Genomic DNA, 19,413 nt, shown 5'->3' with positions numbered 1-19,413 from the left:
CAAAAAATAGTTGTACAAATAAAACAAAGGAAATTTTACATCCACTTCAATCTTTTGTAAAAAATTGTATCAATTGGTGTGTGCATGTATTCCTATTGTGGGTTAAAATGTGTCACTTCTTATTAGTTTCTTCTCATTAGTGGTAGAATTCATGTGCGAAAAATTTTAACCGACAATAATAAAAAATGGTAAAACACTTAACTGGTGCTTTATATATGGGATAGACAAATCATAATGATTCTACTAAAACTTCTTTGTCAAAATGCCATGATTACATTCTGTTTTCACCAATATATGTGTGATGTGAAGTACTCCGTTAGCTACATCAAAATTACAATACATTTAGTATTCTTAATCTATTCTTGTACCATTAATCCTTTAGTTGTGCATGCTTATGTCGATCATGCACAGTATACCCTTATATGGAAACTCAACCATCTGACTTACGTACGACTCAATCATCCAACGGTTGCGGTGCCACTCATTTAACATCTTTTGATTGATCAATCATTACCGTGTTTCAATCATACATAGATTATACAATTGGGTCATATGTATAGCGGGAGTCTCTATATAAATACCGTACCCTAGGTCCCTACTTCCTCCTAAGCCAAGCCAATCGGATCCGCCCGCTTGCGAGCTAGAACTTCACCTGCAGCGATCTTGCGTTGCATTTGCGTTCCCAAGTTACAGCTAGCGATCAATGGATTCCGCCGCGGTTAAGGTCGCCGCCGCCGCCCTCTGCGTGCTGGTGGCCGTGTCCGTCGCCGCCGGGCAGCTCAAGACGCCGGCCTCCACCTCCACGTGCCCGGACGTCGACGTCGACGTCTACGACGGCGCCGCGACGCCGCTGCTGCTGAGCCAGCCGCGGGAGCTGGAGCTGATCAAGGAGGACGACGAGGCGCGCCTCGCCGAGGAGCTCGCGCTCCTCGTCGCCGACGGCGCCGGCGCCACCATCTGCCCCACCAGCTGCCAGAAGTGCCTGGTCAAGTGCGCGGCGTCCTGCGTCGTCGACATCATCCACCCGCCGACCTTCGTCGCCTGCTTCCTCAAGTGCGCCGTCGTCCACAGTACCTGCTTCGCCAAGAAGTGATCCGCCGGCGGCCGGTGCCGGAGCACGTCGGCGCTCGCTCGCTCGTTTGCATGCATTGCTTGCCTTGTTTGCGTACGTACGTGCGTGCGCCGTCGTCGAGGTCGCCATGCGTGCACTCCTCCCTGCGTGCATGCGTACGTGGTGTTGCGTGTTTCCTTCTTAATCAGTCGCCGATCAAGCGATCGGTTTACCATTGATGGTGTCGTTGACATGCATAGTAATTTGTAACGTGTGTCTGTCTGTAAGGATGTTGTTGCACGCACAAGCGTGGTTTATTATCAAAATTTGACAATGCTTCCAGCGTAAATTAAGGGATAGTGTTTCCACGATATATTAAGGTACAATGATTTTATATGTTCGCAATATTGAAATAAAACTGATGATGCTTTTGTTCAGACATCCAACGTCCGAGGAACTAAATTCAATTTCAACATCCCACAACGAAAAACACAAACACATATTCGTAATGTTGGTTTGATCAATAACTATTGCATCAGTGCGTCGACCTTGTTGGAAGAAGCCCAAAAAAAAAAAACCCTGTTCGGGAAAGAAAAAAATTGTTGCGTAAACACAGTGACACTGTTAAGTTTCTATCTGCTCTAGAAAGACTTAGCTTTTAAGTAAGAACAACTTATACGGAAATAAAGTATTTGTTGATAAAAAAAACCAACTTTTATGTTGCAAGGATATATTAAAAGAGAAAATGTTCCTTCGCATGTATAATTTTCTTTTCAACTATTTATGTTTAACAAAGCTGAACTCTATTGCAAAAGTTCAAACTATCTCCTGCGTACACATCTCTGCTTATACCTTAATTAGTGCCCTTCAAATGGTTCCACACTTTGTTCATTTCTTTAACCCCCATTTTTTAGAACTTGCTAAAGTTCACAAGGCTGTAAATTCAAGATACATGCATCGTCTCCTTTTACCATCATTTTTTTCCTCTCGTATTAATTCTCTATCCTATAATCCAATCGATTCTATCAACTACAGCACTGGCAAGTACAAAAAAAAAATCAAAATAATATTGCCATCTACTCTACAATCTTGAAACAAACACGGAAGAAATCAAGAGGGAGAGAGGAAAAAAAAACAATGAACAAATGTACAATTCCGCTCCATTCTTGAGGCGCGACTACTCTTTCTTGTCCTCCTGGTGCAAGGGGAGCCCCTGGCTCCGCATGGTGTGCGTGGTGGTGGTGCTCGACGTCGTCGTCGTCATCGCGTTGGATGCCGCCGACGTGGTCGCGTGCGACGCCGTGGACGTCGACGGCGAGCTGCAGGTCCCGGACGTGGAGCCGACGGAGTAGTGCGAGCCGCCGCCGACGCGCGTGCCGTACGACCTCCGACGGTACCGCGCCCCGGGCACCCCGGGCCGCGTCGGCTCCTCCAGCGTGCTCTGCTTCTTGGACAGGATGATCACCACCCGCTTCATGTCCGGCCGCGCCCGCGGGTCCGCCTGCACGCAGAGCAGCCCGATGCGGACCAGCAGCTCCACCTGCTCCGCCACCGCCGTCGACTTCACCGCCGGGTCGAGCAGCTCCAGCGTCCGCCCCTTCTTGTACAGCCTCCAGGCCTGCGATTCATCGCCATGAAAATGTGAGCGCGATCGAGGGAGAAGAAGTGAAGTGGAGCTGCCGTGCGGCGTCGCACATACGTACGTGATCGAGGAGGTTGTCGGCGTCGGAGTCGGAGGGGGGGACGAAGCTGGAGTTCTTCTGGCCGGAGACGATCTCGAGGACGACGACGCCGAAGCTGAAGACGTCGGCCTTGGCGGAGAGCGCGCCGTGCATGAGGTACTCGGGCGCCATGTAGCCGTTGGTGCCGGCGACGCGGGTCTGGACGTGGGAGCGGCCGTCGCCGGCCTCCGGGAAGAGGCGGGCCATGCCGAAGTCGGCGATCTTGGGCACCCACCGGTCGTCGAGGAGGATGTTGCTGGCCTTGATGTCGCGGTGGATGATGGGCGTGTGCGCGTCCTCGTGCAGGTACAGCAGCCCGCGCGCCACGCCCACCACCACCTCGTGCCGCCGCGCCCACGTCAGCTCGTCTCGCCGCCGCCGCCTCTCGCCGTCGCTGCTGCTGCCCGCTGATCACACGCACCCCCGCCAAGAAAAAGACACATGTTAGCATACACATATCTGCAGCGCAGTTGATCCAATGCAAGGATCAAAACCGTTTGCACGAATGCACGATACATGATTAGCTGAGCAATTGCTGGTAATCCAAGACCAAATAATTGTAGCAAAAAATGATTTGCATGCAGAACTTTCGTTTATGTATCCCCATGGTTTAAAAATCAATGCTTGAAAATAAACTATAGTGAAAAATAAAACCAAAACCAAATTTTATTTTCAAAAAATCTGTTTCGCTATATTCAATAAACCAACAGACCATGAGGCGAAAAGGTCTGTAGCCTAGTGGTTACAAAGGTCGTCTTACGGTTACAAAGATCTTAGTAACACCTAAGGTCCTGGGTTTTTAGGATCTACCTATTCTACCGGCCAGTCTTCAGAGATGCTCATAGGGGATTTGCGTGCGTGCGTTCTTATGGGAGTGTTCTCGTTAAAAAACAAGCAAACCACGAGAACGTAAGATTAAAAAAACCTCGGGTTTGTGGTTTTCACAACAAAAACAAAAGAAAAAACATATGGGCTGTCATGGGCCCAACGCATGAAAGGTCGATCCAATGGGTATCAATTGTCATACTGGGCTACCATGCTGGCCCAAAACTAGATTACCGAAAGAGATTTACTCCGATCCAACAAAAATTACCTACCTCGAGATATCAAATTATTTCTCACTATTAGATCCAGCTAAATAGGATGTGCGCTGTTAAATCCAACGATCAGAAACGATTTGATATCGCAAGGAACCGGTACCTCAAGGTACTTTTTGTTAGATTGTAAAATTGCTCGTACCGAAAAGGTCTTATCTTTTCCTAAGTCTGCATTCTACTATTGGTTTTTTTCTCTTTCCAAATAACTAAACGTTGTGTTTTTAAAATATTTATATAAAATTCATTATCGTATCTTTGTAAATTATTTTTTAAAACTTTATAATAGTTAATCATCTCACTTTTCTAAAGTAGTCTTTTAAACTTTTGTAATAGTTAATTTTATCGTTTATAACATTAAATAGCTATAAAAAGGTTTTAAAAAATCTTTATTTCGTTTGCAAGAAAAGAGCCCTATGACGGTGGCAGAGCTAGCCCTATTTATTCAGGTCAGAAGACCCTGACTTAATTCTAAAATCACTAAAAAACACTATTTCAATTTATGATTTACTATACTATGCATTGGAGATGATATTTCCGATTATCTCGTGAGAACACAAGGGCGCACGTGCAGTCTTCGGGCTTGACCCACCGCCACCACGACCCGACACACCCGCTCTCCTTTCGCTTTCGGCCCCAGTCCGCACCGCACGGCAGCAAGTGCGTTGCGTACGTTCACTCCGCTGCTGCTCCGGCTTCCCCTTCGGCTCTGCGCGGAGGAGACACGTCGGATCGGACGGCGACGCGTCTGCGTCACCCACCCAGGCCAGGCGCCAGCCAACCAAACCAGTAGTAGGCCTGATACGTGCCCGCTTTTATTACCTCCGGCGAGCCGAGTCATCGGTTGTGCTGATCACTCGTGGCGCGTACACCTAGATTACCTTCGTTCCCACGAGTGATTATTGATTTTTACGGGCACGTTTTTAAAACATCTAAATAATACAGGAATTTATATAAAAGTTTCTGTCTAATCTTTCTAAAGAAAAGGTTAATATATAATGGTTAATTCGGTTGTTATTTTTAATCATTCGACACTTTAATCTCAGCTATCTTAGCATCACCCAACCTTACCCGTATGTATTGGTAGAGTACTCTCTCTGATACAAAATAAATTAACTCATACAATACCTTATTCCAAAATAAATTTATTTGTCTTGTCACTTACTCTAGGTCTATAAATCAAGAATTCTTATAGCTTTAAAGTACCCCCTTGACTACTCGTTTCTGCAATATTAACTCCCTAGTAATTAACATTTTTGGCTTCCTCTGCTACTAAATTATCCTGATATATTAGGAATGAGTTTATTTTGTGACACACTGAGTAGAGTGGTAGTATTTGTACGCTTAATACTAGTACGTTTGTGATCCGGAAATGGCCCAATCCCAATTTAAAAACCAGGTTGAGGACTTGAGGTGGTGTTGGGCATTCAACGCACACGACTTTTTGACCTGGATAAATGAGGTGTGGGTTGACCAGGTCAAAGCGATGTACAGTACTTCCAAGCTAGGGAGACCATCTTTTAGTTTTTTTCATAAAAAAAAGCAAAACATCATATTTACAAATGAAAAAATATGAATTAAGATTTAATTTTAGTGTTTCTAGCGATCTAAAAGCAAGTGTTAAAAATATAAACTACGATAAAAAAACCTAAAACCAAATCTAAATTTAAGATTGAATCAATTTTTTGGCTTAAAAGAATAAATATAATAAAAAAGATGAGGGTGCTAGAGATAATGTGCATGTGCGTTATCAGCATGCATATCTGGTTCATACTGCGGATGCATCCAGCAGCACCCACACGAGCACCTATGAGAGCCATTCAAAGAGGAAGGGATCATTTGAAAACACAAAAAAAAAACATGATTTTCACAGAAATTAATCAATTCCCGCAAAAATCGTACTCATTTTATTCCAAAATATAATCATTTGTATATTTAGCAGAGATTAAGATAAAGAAGAATAAATAAGTAACGAATGGAACTGAGAAGCATGTGGCGATAAAATGGGAATATTTTTTATATAAATTGATTGATGTGATAAATAGTATTACGAAAAGTACTAAATGTTTATACTTTGACATGCAATTTAAATTCTAAAAATACCTATAATTTGGAAATTACTAGTTGTAAGGAAGCTCAAGAGTAGCACTATATTGCACGGTGCAAATTAGTCAAAACCACCACGGCGATGGGATGAAAACACATCAAGCACAGGAGGGTCGGCGTGTCCTTTCTTTTTTCATTTTTGGAGAAAAGGAAGTACTCATCAGACAGAAGGAAAACAAAGCACGAGAAGAATGATTTGGTTCCTGATCAATCAGTAGAACATGGTTTCTCTTCTAAGGGCCCCACGGTTAGTTGGTGCATCGTCGGGGGAATCTTATATTCCCCGAACGAACGAACGATCTCTGTCTCTCTGACCAGAAAGGCACCAACGCATGATGCATCGCTTTATAGCGTGTGTAAAGGCAAAAAAAAAAAAACACATATCAGCATTTGCACGATCGTGCGCGCAGCTCGTGCAATGCATGCATATGCAACGCAACCATGTGTGTCTCGTTCGCAGCAGCAGCATGCCGGTATGCATGTACTTCTACACGCTACCATCACATTTTTTTCGATTCTTATTATGCCTATAAGACAAGAATTAAATTTTTCACCTTAAATTTAAAATAAATTTTATGGGTTTCCATCATAATTTATTTCCAGCTTGAATTTTAGATTGCTAAGAACACGTATATAAAAGTTCTATTTATAAATTATTTTTTCATTTACAAATATATTATTTAGTTTTTTCCCTAAATAAGCCAATTAAATCACCCCTTACAACTTGTGTCTCTTCAAAAGAAAAAAAAAATGCAGACAAAAAAAATCATGCAGACATAAATGAATTATGGATTGCGATCGAGGTTGGTCAAAGAAAGAAATTAGCGAAACATAACGAGATCGTTAGTGCAACCATGCAGAACGATTACTTGGCCCTGGGGAGTTTATTCAGACGATTACTTTGGCCTAAGGAGAGTTTGTTACGTTTAGTTCATTCTGAGGCTGGAGCCGGCAACGGCCTCCACTTGCCTTTTCTAGCACCCAGAAGTCCCGCCTCGAAATTTCGCAGAGTAGGAATTTAATTATGTGATTGATCAGAAGCTTTGGCCCAAAGTTCATAGATGTGGCTGATATGCTGTACTTGATCTTGGACTAATGGACTTTGTAGTGCTAGTACTATCACACAATCCACACGGCTTTCGTGCAGCTGGTCTTCTTCCCAAATCCAACAGCGTAGCAACCTCGACGACGCGTTGGTGTACTTGTCAACGACTCCAGTCATCTGTATTAGTGCCGAGCATCCGTCTTTTCGTTTATACTTATAAAATAAAATTTGGATTTTTAATTTTAACTTTAGAATTGATTTGAGTTTTTTTATCGTAGTTTATTTTTGTCATCGCTTTAGCTTTTAGACACTAAGAACGCGTATATAATTTTTTTATTTATAAGTTATTTTCTGTTTATAAATATGTCATTTGTCTTTTTCTTCAGAAAACAAAAAAAATCGCCCTGTAGCTATCCGCATTGAATCCTAGTTTATCAAAACAAAAATTGCATTATAGAAATTTGGGCACTGCCGGAGTTTTTATAAAAGTGTGATTTTGCTGCTGAAATTATTGAAGCGTGTAAACTTCAGTTGGATTTACCTAATATTTTTTCTTTTGGGAATTTCTTTTCCCAACAAACCAAATGGGTTGATAGTTCCTTCCACTACTCAGGCTCCATTTACACGATTTATATAAGGTACTTAAACGTGGTGGTTTGAACGAAATTTTTTCTTTGAATAACAACTTTTCAACTCTGTAGGGGCTAGTTCATCCATTTATAACTCAAATAATTATCAAACAACCACCCATCAATTTCAGCTATCTCAAATATGACCTAAATTTTGATGTGGGTTAGCATGGGCGGCAAGCACCTCTACAATTAATCTAGATAGAATGGCTCTAATTCTAATTGCGAAATTTGGTGCTAAAGGAGTCTTGAGCCGTACAAGAACAGTTAGGCAAAAGCAGCTAGAATTCTCCCGGTTCCTTCCATGGACTGCCTGCAAACTTCATAGTATGTCCTAAACGGGGAACGCAAGGCAGTTGAGAAATGCAAAACACAATTTGCCAAGAATAAAATGGACGAACATATACCCTATCTTGGAAACAAATCTGTATCAAATACCCATGCCTGGTTAGTCAAATTCGAACTCTAGACAATGCAACAAAGCTATTGCACTCGTGTGACAGCGTGCGATGCAGTGAGCTAATTGTTGGAGAAGTGCTAGATCATCGAAGCATATAGTAGTATAGCTGTACTTAATTAGTTTAATCGATATGGGCAGCAAGCAAGCATGACCACTTGTTGACGCAAGCAATGAGCTGTCCTAGCAGCAGGAAGCAAACAGAGCACGCGACTTTTCGACGCATTGATGATGATCCGATGCCCTACGCAGCAAAAGAAAATCCCCACCAAACGACGACGCGCCCATCAGATCATCATCAACTGGGTTCGCGTGGTGAAAATTTTTGCGGAAAGGTAAAAAAAAAATTCACAGATCGAGTAATGAAGGCAATGGTGGAGAAGAGGAAGGGGTGGGGGGAATTGAAGAACTCACAGTGGGAGTTGCACGGCGGCGGTGGGCGGGGAGGCGCGGAGGAGGAGGAGAAGAGGATCTTGTCGAGGCTCTCGTTGGGGACGTACTCGTAGACGAGGAGCTTGTCGTCGGAGCCGTGGGCGCAGTACCCGATGAGGTTGACGACGTTGCGGTGCTGGACGCGGGAGAGGAGGGTGGCCTCGTTCTTGAACTCCCGGGCGCCCTGCCGCGACCCGGCGCCGAGACGCTTCACGGCGACCTCGCGGCCGTCGTCGAGGCGGCCGCGGTAGACGGGGCCGAACCCGCCCTGCCCGAGCTTCTGCTTCTCGGAGAACCCGCGCGTGGCCGCCGCGAGCGCCTCGTACCGGAACGCCCGCTGCTCCCTCGCGGCGATCGCCTCCAGGTCGGCCTCCTCCTCCTCCCTCCGCCGCCGCTCCCCTCCTCCCCGCCGGGAGAACGGCCGCGCGATCCGCTCCAGCAGCTCGCGGGGCTTCATGCCCGCGCCCGCCCCCGAAGCCTCCTCCGTCGGGCGCTGCTAGGGGGGTCTCGAACAAGAAGTCTGGGAAAGAGAGGCGCGGCCGCGTCGGCGGTGGTGGTGCGGTGCCGTACTGGGTGGGGTGGAGGAGGAGGGAGATTGGTGGGTGCGGTTTGGTTTTTTTGGCCGTGTCGAGGAGAATTCTTCAGAGGCGTCGCATCACGGGCACAGGCGGAGAGGGTGGGGGTGGGCGATGGAGAAAGAAAGAAAAGAAAGAAGGAAAGTCCAGGCGACTGCGCGTTGACAAATGCGCGGGGCGCACGCTGCTGCTGCCTGCTGGACGGGTTGAGAGAATGTTAATAATATAGCCAATAAACTGGATATAAGATTTTTATAGTTTTTTTCTAAGCCTATTTATATACTAGTTAACTCTTTATCATTAATATAGGACCCACATATCACTCTCACAGAGTTTCTTGGTTCCTGTGCCCAAGCTGGCTCTCTCTCATCTCCTCTTTCCTTCACATAAGCATATAGACAGCTTATAGTCTGTTATTATACTTGCTCTTAGGGGATTCAGATTCAATGACACTGTCCTGTGATATTTTTGGTGATATTCTGTCACTGACATGTGTGCTCTGTATGTGCCTGGACCCACGCGGGGCCCACATGTCAGTGACAGAGAATGTCACTGAATCCCCGTCCGGTTTAGGAATGGTAATGATAAATACTCATCGGTTATCAGTCGTCAGAGTTACAGACTCATATTCATCGGCAAAATTTTATATTCATGGATGATATATTTAGTTAATGAAGTAAATATTCATTGGTTCTAGGTAGGCCTGTTAATAAGTTGAATGGAAATGGATTAAATGAGTTGGATTTTAATTTGGATTGTCCTTGGTTGGGTGCAAATGGATTGTTACTTCAAATGGATTGGATTGAGCTGGGTTATAGAGATAGATGGATTGGTATGGAATGGGTTTGGTTAGATGATTTTAGGTTTTAAATGGATTTAACCCGTGGAGGGCAAATGGATCATTTAATTGGATAGCTAATGGATAAGAGAATAGACATACGTGGGACCACATTTAGAAATTGATCAAAATTTGTACAAAGTTGCTCTTACACATAATAAATCATCCCCAAATTTCAGTCAAATTTGATAATTTCTTATAGTGTGAACGCGAGTTTTAAAATTTTAGGTCCGCGTTTATACATACCAAATGAGCGCATCTATTCTCCTAGAATGGGTTAGATCCATTTTAATTAAATGGTTTGGTGCGGGTTGGACTAAAATTAAAATTGGATTGGATCCTAATAAAAAATAATTAGGATGGGTTAGTTTGGTAGATTAGCTAGTAAAGAGATGGATTGGAGTGAATTTGGATTAAATCCAAATCCATTAGCAGACCTAGTTCTCGGTTCATGGATCTCCGTTGCCATCTCTAGATGGGTTGGGTGTGGAGTTGTGGACGGCTTGAAGCGAGAGAAGCGGTCAAGCAGCAGCATACGGGCGCTGTTTGCTGGGTGCTACTCGCTCGGTCTAAAATCTCGTTTAGCTTATGTTAAGGAGTGTTAAAAGATCTTTTATATTATTTTTATTATTTTTTAAATTAACCATACTCTTATTCTAAGCATCTTATTAGCTTTGTAATCGCGTGAATCAGTGCGATTATGCTTATATAGTGATATAAAGTTTGAATTATAAAAATACTTAAATTATTTAATTTTACGATAAGTATAAATGGTTAAATTAAGTATTATAGTCTAAAATTTTTAATTTACAAAGGTTGTGCGGGGAACTTTTATATATGAATTTTTTACATGAAACACACCATTAAAAGCTAAGAAAACATAACCATGATATCCATAATCAAGAACGAGCAAAATACATACGGTGATGGTAGAAATCTAAGCCGCTGAGTGATTTGAAAAATATATATAAAAAAACAGTCCATTAGAATTCTTTTATCTGACATTGTCAGTTATACCGGAATATATTCCTTTTTGTTTGATGCGGCAAGATGAAAGTGTTGTGTCTTTTTTGCCCTAGTCCTTTGTCCTCCAACTTCTCTCTTCAACGTTGCCACGACCACCAATGATAGACATCCGCTCCTATTCCTCTTTCCTGGACGGTGCCACAATCACTCACAGACGTTGTACCACTCTTCCTCTTTGTCCGACACTTTCACTGAGACCAATATCGTTCGCAGCTTCCGTGCACCACCGCCTTCCCCTTTGCCTTCGGCACGAAAAATTGTTCTTACGCCAAACACCGAAAATGACAAGACCTCTCTTCTAGCCAGCGCAAGACCGTCCAGTTCCCCCACATCACACTCACGATAACATGGCCCATCGACCATCAACCTACTCCACGTATCCAAATTCCTATTATGAGAGACCGACTTCGACGAAGCGGAGTGGAGGTCCGTCGCCGAAAGGCTTGGGCCGAAACGAAGCAGAGACAAATGTCGGCCCAATGGGCTATGTGCTCGGGGACGCCCGAGGGTACGGGAGCGGCGGAGCCCCCGTGGTACGGACCCTGTAAATTTTAGGGTTTCGCTTTATATATACCTCTTATAAGCCGTAGTGTGGCATTGTAACCTCATCTCGAAATAGTGAAGATATTTTGCTGGCTGACGCCCGTGGTTTTTTCTCTTCTACTTTGGGAGGGTTTTTCACGTTAAATCTCGTGTCTTCTATGATTAATCTACTGTGTTCATCATTTATTTGCATGTCGTTATTTTAACACACTACCATCAAACTCATCCGATGTAGGGTGTGGAGTGTTGGTCCACCACTGGCACACTACATGGACGAATGCAACATATGGATATGAATGAAGGGGCAATGACATCAACTAGAGCTCCCTTAATTATGCCAAAGTTGTCTGAAACGTCAAACAAAATAAAACAGAGGGGTATAAAGCATGTGAATTTATTTAATTGTGTTCATAAATTCTTATTGTTTATGAAAAATTTCCAAGCTTTTAAATATTGACCCCATAGATTCTAAAATGCTTCGTTTATATTAAATTGTAATGGATAAATTTTCCTTAAGAAATAATACCAAAAATCTATTAAAATTTCGAACTTATTTTCATGCAAATCCAATGGTTAAAGTTTCCAAAATCTGACCAAATCTCACCGCAAACATCAAATACTTTTTAACGGATGGAGCATTGTATCGTGGAAAATTCTATTTTGACAGTGTAATTCCGTATTTGGGAGTACTGTGCTAATTAAATACTTCAATGTCAATTGACTCCAATTTATTCTCCCAAACAAATTAGCGAGACACACGAGCTAGCACTGTAGCACAAAGCCTCTACCTCTACTGCGGCGCAGTTCATGTTGGCTGGCAAAGCAGAGCAGGACGAAGCAAGCCTCGGTCGCTGCATCTCACGTTCTCAGGTCAGGTTTTTTATGCACGCAAACAAACATTCAGCAAAAGGGTTGGAAAAAAAAGAGAGGAGAAAACAAAAGGTGATATCTGTCCTTCCATTCTCCGTTCAGCTGATGAGAAACTGCAAAGAAATAGCGGCTGGCGACTGTATGTTCTTCTTGCTCCCATCGTGTCGCTTTTTAGAGAAATAAACAAAAACATATTTTTATAATTACAGATAAAATTTTTATATACATATCTCTAGCGACTTAAGAGCGAAATGTGTAAAAAAACCATGACGAAAAAAACATAAAATTAAATTCACAATTAAGTTTTAATATTCAAATTTTGCCTTATAAGCTGTTGCAACTATACGAAACAATCGAGCCCTCATATGATTGCAGGCGAGAAAGAAAAAAAGAAGAAGCGATTTCAGAAAATCCGAGTCGTCAAGATTGACCCCACGTTTTCCATTGCAGAAAACACATGCGTCCGAGACTCTCAATCCCATGAGCCCACATCACGCCGACGCAGGCAACACTTATCTGATCTCAGATTGAACTGAGCTGACACGTCCACCCAGCGCACTAGCGGTTATATAAACGTTAACGATCTACTCTACTCTTAAAATATCGGAGAAAATATCGGAGGATGATGGATAAAAAAATATTAAAAAAACTAGACGACTAAACTAAAGACACGTAAATGTCTGCTTCGGCCCATCCTTCTCTAATACTAAAAATTTTATTATGGGAGAGGAGCTCACCTAGCCCCGGTGATAAATCGTCACCGCAACATGACTTTGCACGTACCCCGAGGTTGATAAAATACAAAATATTTTTCTGTATTTGTGGGACGATCAATCGTTCAAATTTCTTCTCATCTCCCTCATCCTATTGTCTTTTACCATCTTGTATTTAATTGAAGCATTTTAATCCTTTATTTTTTATTATTATACATATATATAAATGGACTTTCAACAGAAATTTAATATAATTAAGGACGTGCCATTGATTTTCGTCACACTGAGCGTGTGTTAGAGGGCAACGTTTGTAGGTGTGATGTTGTGCATACATGATATGTATACGTCATACGTTTGCTACGTAGTCATAAGAAAAAAGACCCATATTTGTTTATATTTTTTATATCACGAACTGGAACGTGCGTATATAGATGTTTTTTTTTGTGTGTGGGGAAATGGTCTACACATGAATATCAAAATATGTACATAATCTGCATTTGAATATATGTGCATCACTCTGACCTTCCAGCCTAAGTTTATTGCAGGAGAGACATGCCTATCAATTGCATTCTGGAGCCGAGGTTTCAAAGGAACTCTCCGGATATTACTACAATATTACCACATGTAACTATCAGCCAGTTCAGAAAGACATTTCTAGTCAGGTACATTGATAAAGACCTAGTTGAATTCATTAAAAAAGCAGAGATGGACGCCTTAAAATAACATCAGGGAAGACTTCGAAGTCTGACCTTTACCATGATCTTGCCATGGCCGTCGTCCACTTGGATTAGGGCCGCTTTCGGTTCTTTTCTTCTAACTTTCGATTTTCCCGTTCACGCGTACGTTTTCAGAATGGTTAAACGATGTTTTTTTTTAAAAAAATCTATAGTAAAATTATTTTGAAAATTATATTAATCTATTTTATAATTTTTATAATTGATAATTAATTAGGTACTAATATATTACCACGGTATGAATTCATACCGGATAACTAACCGTCGTTCACTCGTCCCGAACGCGGCCTAGATCGATGAAACCGCCATGGCTGATGAACTGATGGCTTGTTTCAGCCAGCAGCCAGGCCCAGTTGCCTCGCCTGCAGGTTTGATGATTATTCAGTGCTCTGTTTAGTGCCAAGATCATGATGGGTACCCGCTTAATTGTGGCCACCAGGTCCAAGTTCTTCGATGGTGCAAGGTCAACATGCAGGTTTCCTCTCATCTTCTTCAGTCAGCTTCACCTCTCATTCCATATGCTGATATTCCTTTTGATTAATAATGCAAGGAACCATGTAATTTTTGACCAATGTCCTGTTTGATTTATATTATTGAGCGGGTCTTCGGATCAGGTTATCAGATTAATTATAGGGACATGTTAAATAACAAAAAATAAACTCAACAAATAGTTTAAAAATAAATGGTCAAGGTAATACAATAGGAAAAATGTTTTTAAGAATATATCTATTGAAACGTGAAGCAAATAATCTATTTCGATAATTCGATAAATAATGCGAAACGAATCGGGGCAAAGAATTTCATTTTGGATGAATTTATAAGGGGGTGTTTAGATGGCAAAATTTTTGCCAGAAATACCACATCGAACGTTTGACCAGATATCGAAAGGGTTTTTGACACGAATAAAAAAACGAATTTCACGGCTCGCCTAGAAACCGCGAATCTTTTGAGCTTAATTATGCCGTCATTAGCACATATTGGTTACTGTAACACTTATGGCTAATCATGGACTAATTAGTCTTAAAAAATTCGTCTCACGATTTCTCACATAACTGTGCAATTAGTTTTTTGGTTCATCCATATTTAATGCTTTATTTAGATGTCCAAAGATTCAATATAATGTTTTTGGAAAAATTTTTAGAACTAAACAGCCTAAGATTGGATTAATCTGCATCGTCAGCGAGACGTCACAGAGACAAGCAAAGCTTTCTTCGGTTTCCGTACTGAAGAAACCGTCTTAGGTTTTGACTGAAACCGCCGCGTTTAATTCAAAAACATCCCATCGAATCCTTAGACACCTACATAAAACATTAAATATATAAAACGTTAAAATTAATTACATAGTTACGGAGGAAATCGTGAGACGAATCTTTTGAGTCTAATTAGGACGTGATCAGCCATAAATGCTACAGTAACCACACATATGCTAATGACAGATTAATTAGACTCAAAAGATTCGTCTCGCGGTTTCTAGCCGGAATCTAAAATTTGATTATGTTAAATACTTCAAATGTATATAAAAACTTGATGTGATGTTTTTACAAAATTTTTTATAAACTAAACGCGTCCTGATATTAAAGATACAGTAGGCTACTGAAGTAGGAAAAAGTCAGTGAATTCTGATCTGGATAGTGAGGCTCGTGGCGTTCAATGGCGAAAACGTTAGCTCTTATTTTTCCTTTTGCTTATATTTATAAGCTAAATTTTAAATTTAATATTAAGGTTTTTTATCGGAGCTTATTTTCAACGAGAACATATGCATAAAAAATATTTATAAATTATTTTTGTTTATAAATATATCGTTCAATTTTTTTTAAAAGTCAAACGATCATCCCTTATGTGTCAAGCGTCCTGATCCGAGCCGTGAAATATCCATCCAACGGTAGTCTAGAGACAAGTGTATTTTTGCCCACAAGATCCCAAGTGGACCTGTAGAAAGATGTGACACTAGTGACTGCAGTGGTAGGATGTAGCACTTTGTGTTCTTTTGGAGAGTTTTTATCAAAGATGAAAGATAATCTATTTTTAATAGTTATTTAATGGTGTAAATAATAAAATTAGTTCCTATAAAGTTAAAAATCTATTTAAAAATACAAGATGATGAATTTTATATATACATATTTTAAGAAATTATTATTCAATAGTTTAGAAAGCACGCGAGAAAAAATCTAATGAAAATTTTGGCTATAGAACGTAACCTATTATCTTCGGGTGGGTCAAGGCCACGTTCGGCGTAGACGGATAAGTTAACTTATATCGGCACGAAAAACATAATAATTGATTAGTATATAATTAATTAATTATTAATTATTAAAAAAATATAAAATAGATTAATATGATTTTTTAAACAATTTTTTATAAAAAAATTTTATAAAAGATATATAGTTTAAAAACTAGTGTGCGAAAAACGAGAAAAAAAATAAGGCAACTAGCAGGGCTGCCGAACGCGGCCAGGCCGTTGAACGTAAGGATTTTTCTGCAAAAGTTGCAGACCGATGCCATCGATCTCGATCGGGCGGCTGTGAGAGAGCCCAAGTATAACAGAAACGACTCGCGTCGTGGGGCCTACATGGCAGTGGGACGCTCGCCTTCAGTGGGTGTGTGTGTGCGAGTGTGTGACTATTCTTCCCCCGCTCGCGCCGCCGCCAACGCCGCGGCCGCCGGACTCCGCCGCCGCCACCGCTCCACCGCCCGTGTGCGCACCGCCCCTCTCGGGGGACCTCCTCCTCCCGACTGGTTTCGCTTCCTGATCCAGAATCCGGAACCGGAGAACCGATTGGTCATTGGTCGTCGACTGCACAGACGATGGCGTCGCTGGCCTCCCTGTCCTCCCTGTCCCTCTCCGCCTCCGCCGCCGCGCAGGGCCGTGCGGGGTCCGTATTGGGGACGTCGCGGTGGCGGCAGCGGCGGCGGCGGGTGAGTGTTGTGCGGGCGAAGGTGCGGGAGATCTTCATGCCGGCGCTGAGCTCGACGATGACGGAAGGGAGGATCGTCTCCTGGACGGCGGCGGAGGGGGACCGCGTCGCCAAGGGAGACCCCGTGGTGGTCGTGGAGTCCGACAAGGCCGACATGGACGTGGAGACCTTCTACGACGGGATCGTCGCCGTCGTCCTCGTCCCGGCCGGTGAGTCCGCCCCCGTCGGCGCCCCCATCGCCCTCCTGGCGGAGTCCGAGGAGGAGGTCGCCGTCGCGCAGGCGCGTGCCCAGGCCCTCCCGAAAGCCCCGGGCCAGGAACCCCCTCCTCCCCCTCCCCACAAGGCTGCACCACCACCTCCCCCTCCGGCGCCGGCGAAGGGCATCGCCACGCCTCACGCCAAGAAGCTAGCGAAGGAGCACAGGGTGGACATCTCCAAGGTCGTCGGCACCGGGCCACACGGCCGCGTCACGGGACCCGACGTTGAGGCGGCCGCTGGTATCAAGCCGAAGCCAAAAGGCCCAAAGGTCACTCCACCTCCACCTCCACATCCACATCCACCTCCACCTCCACCTCCACGGGCCGCTGCTCACCCGGCACCTCCGATGCCGGCCGCACCCCGGCATCCAGCAGTGCTACCACCGGTACCTGGCGCGACAGTGGAGCCGTTCACGGCGATGCAAGCTGCGGTGAGCAGGAGCATGGTTGAGAGCCTGTCAGTGCCAACGTTCAGAGTCGGGTACAGCATCTGTACTGATAAGCTCGATGCGCTATGCGAGAAGGTGCCATTTCTACCAATCTCCTGCAAATTGGTGAATTGCGTAGCTGCTAGTTTGAGATGCTAGTCATGATTTCTCATGTATTTGGTGATAGTTTGACTGAAAACTGAATCGAGTAGGTTAAATCGAAAGGGGTTACAAAGACATTGTTGCTGGTGAAAGCGGCGGCCATGGCGCTCACTCAGCACCCGGTCGTGAATGCCAGCTGCAGGGATGGGAAGAGCTTCAGCTATAACAGTAGTATCAACATTGCTGTGGCTGTTGCGATTGAGGGTGGCCTTCTTACGCCTGTGTTGGAAGATGTTGATAAGGTATTTTCTTACTGCAGTAGCTCTGTCATGTCAAGAAATGTACTTGCATTGTTGTGTATTAGTGTTGAGTGAATGATCTATCTAAAAACTTAACATGGCAGTTGGATGTATACCTGCTTGCACAAAAGTGGAGAGGCCTGCTCAAGAAGGCACGCATGAAGCAACTCCAACCAAATGAATACAGTTCAGGTATAGAATATGTTGTATTGCGCGTTGGCGCTTTTCTTTCATGGAAACCGTGCTTACCTGAAGTTTAATGCTCTGTAGGGACGTTTGCATTGTCTAATTTGGGTATGTTTGGGGTGGATAGATTTGATGCAATCCTTCCACCTGGTCAGGTAAGTTTTTTCATGGACTGCCCAGTCAGTATGTAGTTCTGACAGAATTGTATCTGTGCAATATGGGAACTTAGAACAACTGTTTGTCGATGACTTCATGCAGGGGGCTATTATGGCTGTTGGAGGGTCGAAACCTACTGTGGTGGCCAACAAAGATGGTTTCTTTAGCATCAAGAACGAAATGCTAGTTAGTTTGCTTTTCACACTTTGCTGTATATGCATCAAATCTTTGCACATGCTTTTCATATGCATTCAGCTCCAAAAAATCAATGAGTGATTTCCTTGCACATAGAACTGAAAATATATTTTATCATCTGACTGACTGGATCTGCAAGGGGAATAATTTGTATACACCCGATTGATTGCACTGTGCAAAGTGTAGACCTAATATTTCCATCTTCATGCTTCTGTCATTATTGTTGAAACCTAGAGGTGCCAACTGGCTTCTCTTAGTTGGTTCCTGCAAAGAACTCATACCAATCTGTTTTTCAGTCAATCACTTAAACATCTGATCAATGCTTGACATAATTAGTTTAGTATTTACTAAAAATATGTTTTTGTGACCTTTATCAATACGTACTGTCTATTGATTCTGTGTGGATGGTTCTCAGTAATGTTTGCTTTCGGAAATACTGCTCTGAAGCTTCTGAACTATGTTTGTCCAACCTTTTCAGGTCAATGTTACTGCTGACCACAGGATCATATATGGTGCTGATTTGGCAGCATTCCTGCAAACATTTGCAAAGATCGTTGAGGATCCTGAGAGCCTAACATTGTAGGGAAGATGTCCCTTACAAAGTGCTCCCTAAGTACCGCAGTTTGTTCGATTCAAATTGGAAGAATAATTCCAAGAGTATTTGTAAAGCCATTATTTGTAGATAGTTTGTTATTTTTAATGATATTGCCATGGGGTCAATATTTTTTACCCGACACAATAAGTGAAATGCTCGTTTTCAGTATCAATACATTTTTACTTGAATATAGATAACCAGAGTTGCTGAAGTAAATGAAGACTACTTATCTCACAATAGGATCTTGCATACAGGTACGTTTCTGGCAATTATCTGATCAATTGAAGATGGAATTTTGATTACTTTCTGAAGCAATTATCATGTTTGACAGTAGATTTTTCACAAGAAAAAAAATCTGATTATGCTCCTTTCTTTCCATCTCTATATGCAATGCTCACGTGAGCAATGGTCTTTGGATGGCTTGATTCTGGAGTGCACTACTGTTG

At 42.8% G+C, this 19,413-nt stretch overlaps 3 protein-coding genes across 3 annotated transcripts; 2 read left to right on the top strand and 1 right to left on the bottom strand.

Moving 5' to 3' along the window:
- The first annotated feature begins 520 nt into the window (after window positions 1-520).
- On the top strand, window positions 521-1,485 carry LOC102699987. Its single transcript, XM_015841136.2, has one exon. The coding sequence runs from the start codon at window positions 704-706 to the stop codon at window positions 1,091-1,093; it is 390 nt and encodes a 129-aa protein (XP_015696622.1). The 5' UTR covers window positions 521-703; the 3' UTR covers window positions 1,094-1,485.
- A 651-nt stretch (window positions 1,486-2,136) lies between these two features.
- On the bottom strand, window positions 2,137-9,199 carry LOC102710435 (putative receptor-like protein kinase At4g00960). Its single transcript, XM_040527890.1, has 3 exons — window positions 8,555-9,199; window positions 2,755-3,156; window positions 2,137-2,669 (listed from the first exon to the last, which is right to left on the bottom strand). Exons 1-3 carry the CDS (start codon window positions 8,990-8,992, stop codon window positions 2,229-2,231), a joined length of 1,281 nt encoding a protein of 426 aa, XP_040383824.1. The 5' UTR covers window positions 8,993-9,199; the 3' UTR covers window positions 2,137-2,228.
- Window positions 9,200-16,429: 7,230 nt separating this feature from the next.
- LOC102699713 (dihydrolipoyllysine-residue acetyltransferase component 4 of pyruvate dehydrogenase complex, chloroplastic-like) lies at window positions 16,430-19,139 on the top strand. Its single transcript, XM_006661149.3, has 6 exons — window positions 16,430-17,530; window positions 17,647-17,838; window positions 17,940-18,027; window positions 18,106-18,176; window positions 18,280-18,363; window positions 18,851-19,139. Exons 1-6 carry the CDS (start codon window positions 16,640-16,642, stop codon window positions 18,953-18,955), a joined length of 1,431 nt encoding a protein of 476 aa, XP_006661212.2. The 5' UTR covers window positions 16,430-16,639; the 3' UTR covers window positions 18,956-19,139.
- Window positions 19,140-19,413: the final 274 nt, after the last annotated feature.

This window comes from Oryza brachyantha, chromosome 9 (genome assembly GCF_000231095.2).
Source record: "Oryza brachyantha chromosome 9, ObraRS2, whole genome shotgun sequence".
Lineage (NCBI taxonomy): Eukaryota > Viridiplantae > Streptophyta > Magnoliopsida > Poales > Poaceae > Oryza > Oryza brachyantha.
Note: the sequence above shows the minus strand (reverse complement) of the source record. Positions and strands in the feature narration are given on the sequence as shown.

Excerpts from the sequence above, each read along its gene's own strand:
- LOC102699987 (XM_015841136.2), top strand. The coding sequence starts at position 704 with ATGGATTCCGCCGCGGTTAAGGTCGCCGCCGCCGCCCTCTGCGTGCTG.
- LOC102710435 (XM_040527890.1), bottom strand. The coding sequence starts at position 8,992 with ATGAAGCCCCGCGAGCTGCTGGAGCGGATCGCGCGGCCGTTCTCCCGG. Across the intron at positions 3,157-8,554 it reads TCCTCTTCTCCTCCTCCTCC|AGGCGGCGGCGGCGAGACGA; the intron begins GCGCCTCCCCGC and ends AGCGACGGCGAG. Across the intron at positions 2,670-2,754 it reads CCGACAACCTCCTCGATCAC|GCCTGGAGGCTGTACAAGAA; the intron begins GTACGTATGTGC and ends GATGAATCGCAG.
- LOC102699713 (XM_006661149.3), top strand. The coding sequence starts at position 16,640 with ATGGCGTCGCTGGCCTCCCTGTCCTCCCTGTCCCTCTCCGCCTCCGCC. Across the intron at positions 17,531-17,646 it reads TCGATGCGCTATGCGAGAAG|GTTAAATCGAAAGGGGTTAC; the intron begins GTGCCATTTCTA and ends TGAATCGAGTAG. Across the intron at positions 18,028-18,105 it reads ACCAAATGAATACAGTTCAG|GGACGTTTGCATTGTCTAAT; the intron begins GTATAGAATATG and ends AATGCTCTGTAG.